This window comes from Diabrotica undecimpunctata, chromosome 1, assembly GCF_040954645.1.
Source record: "Diabrotica undecimpunctata isolate CICGRU chromosome 1, icDiaUnde3, whole genome shotgun sequence".
In the NCBI taxonomy this organism is placed as follows: Eukaryota; Metazoa; Arthropoda; class Insecta; order Coleoptera; family Chrysomelidae; genus Diabrotica; species Diabrotica undecimpunctata.
In genome coordinates, this window is record NC_092803.1 from 125,435,971 (window position 1) to 125,446,330 (window position 10,360).

At 35.1% G+C, this 10,360-nt stretch overlaps 1 protein-coding gene across 1 annotated transcript; it reads right to left on the minus strand.

The window, feature by feature from the left end:
* Positions 1–8,311: 8,311 nt before the first annotated feature.
* On the minus strand, positions 8,312–9,415 carry LOC140434900 (E3 SUMO-protein ligase KIAA1586-like). Its single transcript, XM_072523522.1, has one exon. It carries the CDS (start codon positions 9,413–9,415, stop codon positions 8,312–8,314), a length of 1,104 nt encoding a protein of 367 aa, XP_072379623.1.
* Between the last annotated feature and the right edge of the window lie 945 nt (positions 9,416–10,360).

A 10,360-nucleotide genomic window follows, 5' to 3' on the forward strand; every position in this document is an offset into this window, starting at 1 on the left:
ATACAAACATTAAACGAAGGCACAACGGACCACAACCCCATCCTATTAGAACTAGGGACGTGGGAAGAAGAAAGTACAATCAAAAGAGTTAAAAAGAAAACAAAGTGGACAAACTTTAAAAGACTCGTGATCACTGGAATTAACATAGTTCCAGTGATAGACAACCCACGAGAAATAGAAGACAGAGTCCTAGAGTTGGAAAACATCATCCAACAAGCACTCAGAAACAGCACTACAGAAGAGGAAGTAGAAATGCACACGGGAAGATTTAAGGATATAGCACAAGAAATAAAAGACTTAATAAGGGAAAAGAACAGAGCAAAGCAGACAGCGAGAAGGACAAGGAACCAGGCAGACAAAAATAGAGCAAATAAACTAAACAGAGAGGTCAAAACAGCACTACAACAATACCGTAGTGAAAGCTGGGAAAACCACATAAGAGATATGGAGGAGCAAGGACCAAATATGCAAAATATCTGGAGGCTCCAGAGAATACTGAGAAACGACAGAAAGCAAATCCCTCCATTACATGGAGAAAACGGAATAGTCTACACCACAGAGGAAAAAGCAGAAGTAATGAGGAGTACTCTCGAAAGAGAGTGTACATTAAGTTACCATCCAGATGAGGACATCGAGTTCATATAAGAAGTCGAAAGACAAAGAGGAAGACCCGAAAACTCGAACAAAATCACCCCTTCTACATCACCGGAGGAGTTAAACAAGCTAATTAAAAATAGCTCGCCGAAAAAAGCACCTGGTTCCGATCAAATAATGAAAGGAGCTCTAAAATACTTACCAGCGAGAGCCATAGTATATCTAACAAATATTATCAACGCTATGCTAAGATTCAAGAAATTCCCAAACAGATGGAAAGAGGCTCATGTCATAATGTTACCAAAGCCCGGAAAAAACAGCACATTCCCGCAAAACTACAGGCCCATAAGCTTACTACCTGCAATCAGCAAGATTGTAGAGAGAATAATACTTATCAGACTCCAAGCTGAAACAGACAGATTAGATATAATACCCGAAGCCCAATTCGGTTTTATATCAGAACACTCCATTGAGCTACAAGTACTCAGATTAACAGAGTACATAGCAGCTGGATTTAATGACAAACAATTTACAGGAGCTGTCTTCCTAGATGTAAGCAAAGCTTTCGACAGAGTCTGGCATAAAGGACTGATCTACAAAATGAGACGATACGGTTACAGCGGAGCAATGACAAGACTAATCTCTTCGTACTTAAGCAATCGTAGTTTCAGAGTCCGGATAGGACAAGTCCTATCCGAACTCGGGAACCCGGAGGCTGGAGTGCCACAGGGAGCGGTACTGTCACCTCTACTGTACACGATATACACAGCAGACATACCTAGAACACCAGGTACACTACTAAGCCTCTATGCCGACGACACAGCTATAGCGACCAAACACAGAAATGTAGACATAGCGGTAAACAACTTACAAACAGCGCTAGACGACATAGAAGAATGGAGTTTAAAATGGAAAATCGCTATAAACTCCGAAAAGACACAGGCTATACTTTTTAAAAAGAGGCACCAACAACCAGAAGAACAGGTAACTGTGCAAGACAATCCCATCGAGTGGAAAAGTGAAGCAAAATACCTCGGAGTAATCATGGACAAAGGCTTAACGTTTAGCAAACATGTAGAAGCTACAGTACAAAAAGCCAACATGACAAGAGCATCAATAAGAGGCCTAGCAGGAAGAAAAAGCAAACTTAGATTGAAAACAAAAATAAGATTAATAAATAGTATAATTTTTCCTATACTAACAGATGCATCTCTCGCATGGGGACACATATGCAATACATCAAAAAAGAAAATACAAGCGGCACATAACAACAGCCTAATAGAAGCAGTCAACGTACCGAGATACGTAGCAAAAAGATTCCTCTTTAAAGAACTACAACAAATCAGAGTGACCGACACAATGAAAGAAAAAGCTAAGATAAAGTTCGCGGAGATAGAGAACCACCCCAGCCACATATTGCGAGAGATATTGAGGTACGACGCTGTCCACAGATGGAAGCACAAAAGACCCAAACAACAAATAGTAAAATAAAATCATAATACTAGAGAGAAAATCAACAATCACACCAGAGAGAAAACAAAACACCAGAGAGAAAACACTTCAAAAAACAACAACAACGCACAATGAATATAGTTCGTAGCTCATAACCCTCGTGGAAAATCGCAACGTACAGCGTGGACCCAGTAAATTTTATGTAGATAATTTATTATATTAATATGCACTAATTCTGATTTTATGTTTCAGGCATCCTACAAAAAAATCCAAAAAACAACAAAAAATGGCTTCGGCCACCAAAAAAATCAAAAAACTACTAACAAAAACCGGCGCAAGCCACAAAAAAATATTAACAAAAACCACTAAAAACTCGGGCATGTAGGGCCCAACGCCTTGAGCACCAAGTCGCCGAACTGGGCCTAGCTCAGAGCGAAGACTTGAGGCCCAAGTAAGCAATTTTAGTTCGCAGATAAGCCACATTAAGATAACAGGAATATAGCGACAATGCGCTGTCCTGAGTTTTGAATTCGGTTAGGAAACCATGTTGGGGTTCTATTACCTAGGATCTCCACATGAAGAGCATTTGGCTGATAGTTGTGCCCCTATCGCTCATCAGAGTGCTATAGGGGGGAAAGGGATGGTCTGGAGCATTGGAGCGAGATGGGGTGACTCCTGTTTTTACTCGAGTTAATACACCTCCCTCCAATGAATTGTTACACCCGAACGTAATTCTTAGGGGTGAACATTTCTCACAGGCTGGGTTTAATTAGATTGCTTGCTTGCTTACGTATAAAAATGACACATTTAAAGTTGTTTCGTTTTTTGTCTCAAAAACCATCTGTTATAAACAAGCCATACTGCAGTGAATTGGCTCATTTTACATACATTTTTATATTAAGATTTTTTAAAAGTTAACATTGAATCAATAAATTATGGTAATGTATATACTCACTCTCTTGTTCAATTATGAGGATATTGTTTTAAAACTGGAATAAATGGCTTCATACCTGAAACAGAAATTTTAATTCATTAGTTCATATAGAAATAATTGGTATTCATTAAATTTTGAAAGCCTATAATTTACTCTATTATTCATTAAATGAATACATTTAAATTATATTCTGTATTTTGTATTAAATCAGTTAATACTATTTATTACGTTTTGTTTATAAAATAAAAAAATAAAAAATATATCCATACATGAAATGAGAGAAACGAAAATAGTGATATAATTTGATATTTGGGCAAAATTACTAAAACACATCCTGAAGTATGCATAAAATAGATCAGCGGTGCCAAAACAGTCAATCGAGACAACTTCTGGAGTCGATCACAAAAGAATTCAAAAGTATTTTCAGGTCTTAATCGAAATATTCTAGGCATCTGAGGCAATATGACCGCGCTTGACGAATGTTACCAATTGTTATCAAGTGTCTATTTCATACATAACAAGCTGCGGTGACGGAGCAATATGCCAGTCTTTATTAAATTAGGAGATACTAGATACGAGTAAAAGAAGTAAAATAGCAATATTTAAAACACGAAATGAGTACGGACGAATAACTCACATCAAGCTTACGGTTAGTTAAGAAAGGCAGAATTTAAAAAAAATGGCATCAAAACAATAATGACGTACGCGGCAGAAATACGATCTAACAAAAGAACACAAAAATGATGTTATAAACAGCAGAGATGAAAACACTTAGAAACATTAATGATGAGACACTATGGGACAGAGCTAGAAGTACAGATATACGACGTAGATGCAAGGTGGAGAACATCAAGAACTAGGTAAGAAATAGAAGAGTAGAATGGAACGATCACATAAACAGAAAAACAACAAATAGAGTAGTAAAGATGACAAGAGACGGTTTCCCAGTAGGAAGACGATCAGTAGGAAGACCATGAAAACGATGGAATGACAACTTATTGGAGGCTCATTCAAAAACAGACAGTTATGTCTATATAAAAAAAAACAAGAAGGCTTACGGTTGGCACTTAGTAATTACGCAACGTCTTACAAACAATTACACCAACTATAAGTATTAGACGCTTGATTAGATGCTCCAATTATATTTTGTATTTATAAGCAATTTCATAAAACTTTACTTATTTTAGTATCTAGGCTCCAGTTTTGTTGTAGTAGCCGGTAGTAGATTGTTTGTTTATTAAATATTTTGTGATATATTGTAGACACTACAAGTCTGAGCTTCCTTGTAATAGATAGTAAGAAACCTCCTTTGAAATGAAAATATTTTTTACCAGTGATTCTAGCGATTTTCCAAATTATTTTTGCCTTCCCACTAATATGATTCTGCAGGCTCTGCAAAATAGGTGTTGTTTCAATTATCTCTTTGTTTACATACAAAATACTCGGAGGTACACAGAATAACATTATTAATTAAGAAGGGGACCAAATCAAGAAAATAAGAAGAATAAGAAAGCAATTCGAAGTCCAACTCATAAATTTTTGCCATTGACATAACGCTCTTGTGAGTTGTTGCATTTTCTTGGAGAAATAACATTTTTTTTATCTGCTTATGGGGCCGTTCTTATCGAGTTCCTACTTTAGTTTGTCCTATAATGCACAATAATATTGGGAATTTATGGTTAAAATTTTTTTAATATAGTCAATTAAAATTATGCCTTTACAATCCCAAAATACATTGACCATGAGTTTTCCGACCAATGGATCGACTATTAACTGCTTTAAATCATTTTCAGTTTATTACCGTACGTTCATCCTATTCTCTGATGAATATCAGATGGATAGTCGATCCAGTTTTCATCACTGTTTGCCAATCGATGCCAAAAGTCTGTTGGATTGCACTTCGTTAGGTCCAAATACGGGTGAGAAATGGTCACACGATCATGTGTTTGGTCAATGGTCAGCAATCGCGGTACCCATCAGCAGGATAGTTCTTTCGTATTCAAAATTTCGTTTAAAATATAATTAATATTCTCTTTACAAATTCTTATAACTCCTACCAATTCACGCATCTTCACTCTATGATCAGTTAAAACGATTTCGTGGACTTTCTTTATATTTTTCGGTATAACTGCATCTGAGAAACGTCCAGTACGTGGTTTATCCAATGTATATAATATGCTGCCATTACTAAATTTACGGAACCAAAATTTGACAGTGTAGTCTAAAGAAGCAGTACTGATATAATACATATTTATCTAGCTTCTCTTTTGTTCCCTTTGCCATTTTATTTCGAAAATAATAATGTTTATTGACAGTTCAAAAATTGCTTTTCTCTATATACGTATCTACGTCATTTTTTCAACAATTCAAATTTATGCAGCTGTCAAAAATATAATAATGATCAGATTGCATTAAAATTTATCATGTATGCCTAAAAAAGGTTAATCTTTCTCTATCTAATATTTTTTTCGAGATCGCAGCGTCGTAATTCGCAAAGGAAATTCCTTCTCATACCACAAGATATAGGCTGTTGATTATGTTAAAAAATAGGGCTGAAAGGAACTAAAACGTTAAATAACTTTTTTTTGTTTCATATGGTCAATAGACCCCCAGATATAAAAAAATCGTCGAGTGCTACCTTTTAAAGAGGTGCGTTTTTGGGAAAGGTGGTAAATTTATCCCTATGCACCAGGGTGCATTTGTGTGAATTCTATGCAGTTTTGGTAGATATAAATCCACAAAAAATTGTTTCAAATTAAATTTTTTATAGAAATGTCACCTCCTGAAGTCAAAACTATTTTTTTAACAAAAATGTATTTAAAAAATGAAGCAAAAAAATAAGAGGAACACGCGCGGTTTTTATTTTTTATCTCATAACTATTTCTAAAGGCTGTTTATTTTAGGGATATGGAATTGTGAAATAGAATAAAACAAAGATGATTTTTTTAAATTCACATAAAATTTACTGTATTCAAAAGATAATCTTTTGTCATTATAATTTAAATATGATTTCTGGCATATGACAGTTCTGGCTGGCTCTGACGTAGTCTAATCTAGAGATCCAATTTTCGATCACTTTTTCCAATATTTGTCGCCGTATACAGGCAATAACGCGGCGAATTTTGTCCTCCAAGTGATCAATCGTTTTATGTTTATCGGCGTAGACTAGCACTATCCGCATATCCCCGCATAAAATAGTTTAGCAGTGTTAAATCGCAAGATCTTGGAGGCCAATTTACGGTCCGAAATGTGAAACTCTGCGGTTACTGACAAACGTTTTATTTAATAAATCAATTGTGGCACAAGACGGGTGACATAATCGTTGTTCAATTGGGAAAGGAAAATTAGCCATAAACATTAATCATGGCTCTATAGTGATCACCATTAACTGTAACGTTCTGGCCAGCATCGTTTTTGAAGAAGTATGGTTCACTAATTTCACCAGACCATAAAGCACACCAGTCAGTTTTTCTGGATGTATTGGTTTCTCAACATACATTTAAGGAATATCTTAACTCCAAATAAAATAGTTTTGTTTGTTGACGTAGCCACTCAACCAAAAGTGAGCTTCATCGTTAAACAAAACTCGCGTATGAAAATCGGAATCAACGGCAATTTCGTTTTGGACCCACTCATCGAATCTACCAATCTACGCCTTGTAGTTGATGATGTACCTTTAATTTTTGTTTGATTGAATGAATTGGATTTTGTAATCACGCAAAGCAAGATCTTTCCGCTAAATTCTCCATAAAGTGGATGGACACGTATCCAACTGCTGTGCATGATGGCAAATAGACTGATTCGGGTCTTCCTGTATGCTACGCTACACAGCAGCAACGACTTCTTCTGTACGCACTGTGCGACATGTATGTGAATTCATATTATCATTTAGAGTAAACATGGTGCAAAAAGGTTCCATGAATAATCGAATTACTTGCTCTGATGAACTTTTATGTTCACCATAAAATGAACTTAGTGCGCGATACGTATTTCGAACAGAACCACAATTTTTAAAATAAATTTGTACAATTTGAAAGCGTTGTTCGGGCGTCAAGTCTAACGTAATCTGGTCTGAAATGCCAAACAGAACTTAACATAAATCACTTAACAGCTGTCAAAATGACCGACAGTTAAAAAAGCGTTACAAGGGTATAGGTATTGCTGTACAAATAAAAATTTAATTTTTTTTCCTTTCCTTGTCAAAATGACGTTTAGTGAAAGTATTAAGGATTAATAGTATACAAGATACGATTTGTTAAAGTTCGGCACAAATCATTTTTTGGCCTTTTTTTCTACTTGGTTTTAAGTATATGCAGTGGTACATTTACCAGTGCTTAATTTCTAAAATTTTAGGTGTGGGAACTCTTAAAGCGGGAAGCTCAGACCGGTGGGTATGGAATACACCCCAGGAAGGAGGGGGGCCTTCACCCAGGAAAACTTTTGAAAATTATAACTGTAAACCTTTGTTTTTAGGCCACCCAGACATAATAATACATTCATTTTTATAAAATACCAAGTGATATTTTAATGCTGTTTATTTTCTTTAAGGTGCTTGATTAGGATGTAAGAAAATAAAAACATGAATTTAAATTATTGAGTTTACTCTCTACTCTACTCTACTCCATTAACACCTTGTTGCCTACTTTAAATTTCCCAGAAATATTTGGTTTGATTTCATTGACCATTTTGTTTGAATCAATGAAGCTCGCCAATATTAATTTTTTAAGAATGGTAAAGTAAAATAAAAACAAATTGAGCCTTATTCACTCACAGTTTTATTTATACACATTACAGTAGTAATAATACATATTAATATGTAAATGGATGTTTGTTAATATAACAGCTTGCTTGAACTACAAGTTTGCATATTTTACAAAAAAATTGCTTACCTTATGGGTACAAAACAATATTAATACATTCAAAATAAACCAACTTCTTGGAAAGGAAAAGGAAGCGTTTAATTACACACAAAATAAATGACACACAGAGTGGAGTAACACGGTTTCATTTTTTAAAATTTAGTGTAGTTTTAAAAAGTTAAGATTGATTATTTTATTTGCTTATTATAAAACAAATATGTATGGACGGATTTGTAGTATAATATTGTAAGGCAATGCCAAGACTGTTGGTAAAATTAGTTGTTTGTTAATATTTTAAACTTTAAAGTGAAAACTACAAAAGAAACAACAATACACAAAACTAACTGTAGTAAGTACAAAAAAGAACTCAGAAACTTGAGTTCAGAACACAACTATAAGTTAGGCATAGAGGCTAGTTATTTTAATGAAAACTTAATGTTCTGAAATTATAAAAGATATTTAAAAAACAGATTTAGGAAAAAAGTTCCCACAATGCAATGCTGTCTTCATTGTAAGTTTTCTGCCCTCGTTGTTTTGACTTGGTGTCAAGTGCAGAATGTTGTCCCTTCGCCAGCCAGGTTTTGACGTGTCGCTCGGGATTGTATCTAGCCACAGGAGGTCCTAGGAGCCTGATCCGCAATAAATCGCAAACAGTGCTAATGTAGAGTGAAGATCTAAGAGGAGAAATAATTAGATTCATTGCAGAAAACCCACGTTCATATTCAGCACTAGACACTGCAATACTATTTATGATGGAAATCAGTTTCTTAAACGACGGCGGTTGCTCTAGAATAGTAGGTTTCTCTCCACTTAACATAGGCTTCAGTCCCTGCTTGAAGTGTCTGAAGTCTCTAATTATATCCTGAGAGCTGCTAATCTTAAATCTACCGCAGATTCGCTGGATCTCACATTCTCCGTAGGTGATGGATAAGTCTTTTGGCCAATACATGGGGTGGATCACTTTGATGTCATTCATGATTTTGGTGTAGTTTTCAGCCGCATTTGAAGATGATAGCAACCTTGAAGTCAAGTTGTTAGCGAGGCTCCGATAGAACTGTTTTTCTGGAATACTGGGTATCTTGGATCTTACACAAAGTTTAACATCTTGAAACATCAAATCGTCAATAGCAATTTTAGCTTCCACTGAACGTCTACCCATGTTTTCAACTCGGTTTTCAAACACTTTGATTAACAGTGTTACATCACTGTGGGCTTGGACAAGGTTGAGGCTTGATTTTTGAAGCTGTAAGGACAAATCCGATAACTCTTCTAGAGCATCGAACATCAATGCCAGGTTGCGTACAAAAGTTGTAAAAGATAATGTACTACAAAGCCCTTTGTAAGTTGAACGTTGCTTCGAGTCCCTTTGTTTGTCTTCAGATGCTTCAATGAAATGATTGTACAAAGCTTTAAAATCTGTCCAAACTGCTTTCACCGCCATTAAGCTGGAGGCTACCCAACGAGTATCTAAAACACGGCCGATTTTCAACATTTGCTCCTCTAGTCCTTTAGCAACTTCTGCCAACTCTCTGCTGTTTTTCGGTGAACAACTAAACTCGCAAACAAAGCATAGCATAATATTGATCCTACTTACAATTTTTTTTAACTAAAACTTGTAGTTTTAAAAGCGTTCCCTTGCGTTCCGGCACTCTTGGGAGGTAAGGAAACGCCGTTCCCTTGCGTTCCCACTGAAATTAACCACTGACATTTACTTAAAACAATAAACAATTACTTTGAAAATGCTGTAAACTAAAGGATTCTTAAACTAATTTTAAGCACGATACGGTTGTTTAAAGTTTTTAACTTTTAAGGAATTTGGCTATTTGACTAACTTGGAAGTTTTACGACAATTTTTCAATTTCTCAATATAACTTTTTTTCTAGTATATTACGATATATGCATTACTAAATACGCAAAAAAGTTTATTTTTTGTACTTTAAAATAGTCCATTGTAAACGATTCTTGGACTAACAGTAACTAAGATATGGTTTGTCAAATTGTGACGCTTTCAACGATTTGTATATAACTAAATGTACAAGGAAAAGATATTCCAGTCGCAGTCGTCATAGACGAAAATGCCACTGAACCTTTAAAAATCATACGAACAAGATAAATATTGCAGAGAATTTCAATGTTAAGACCCCAAAAAAGATGCAAATAAGTTTGCCACTAATATTCCCGAGCTTTCTGCTAAAACTGCCTCGTATAAAAAATCGTATGGGAGAGAGGAAAGGAAAAAATCGATTCGCCAAGAATCTGTACGCCGTAGAAAAAAATGTTTCAAACAAAAACTGTAGCTAAGATAATGTTAAACAAACATGTTTATTAACACTTTTTCCGTTGAATGAAGCTTTCTCTGAGAAACAACAAATCAATTTTTTAAATAAAATATATATCAACTCGACGGTAAAGATTCGACAGCTTTAGATCAAAAAAATTTAGATCTAAAAAATTAAAATGGCTTTTAAAGATGAAGAGTGCAACTTTCGTACGCAACTTTTGTATTTTGCCGTAAATAGCA

Bases quoted from the DNA above. Each gene is read 5' to 3' on its own strand.
- LOC140434900 (XM_072523522.1), bottom strand. From the start codon at position 9,415: ATGCTATGCTTTGTTTGCGAGTTTAGTTGTTCACCGAAAAACAGCAGA.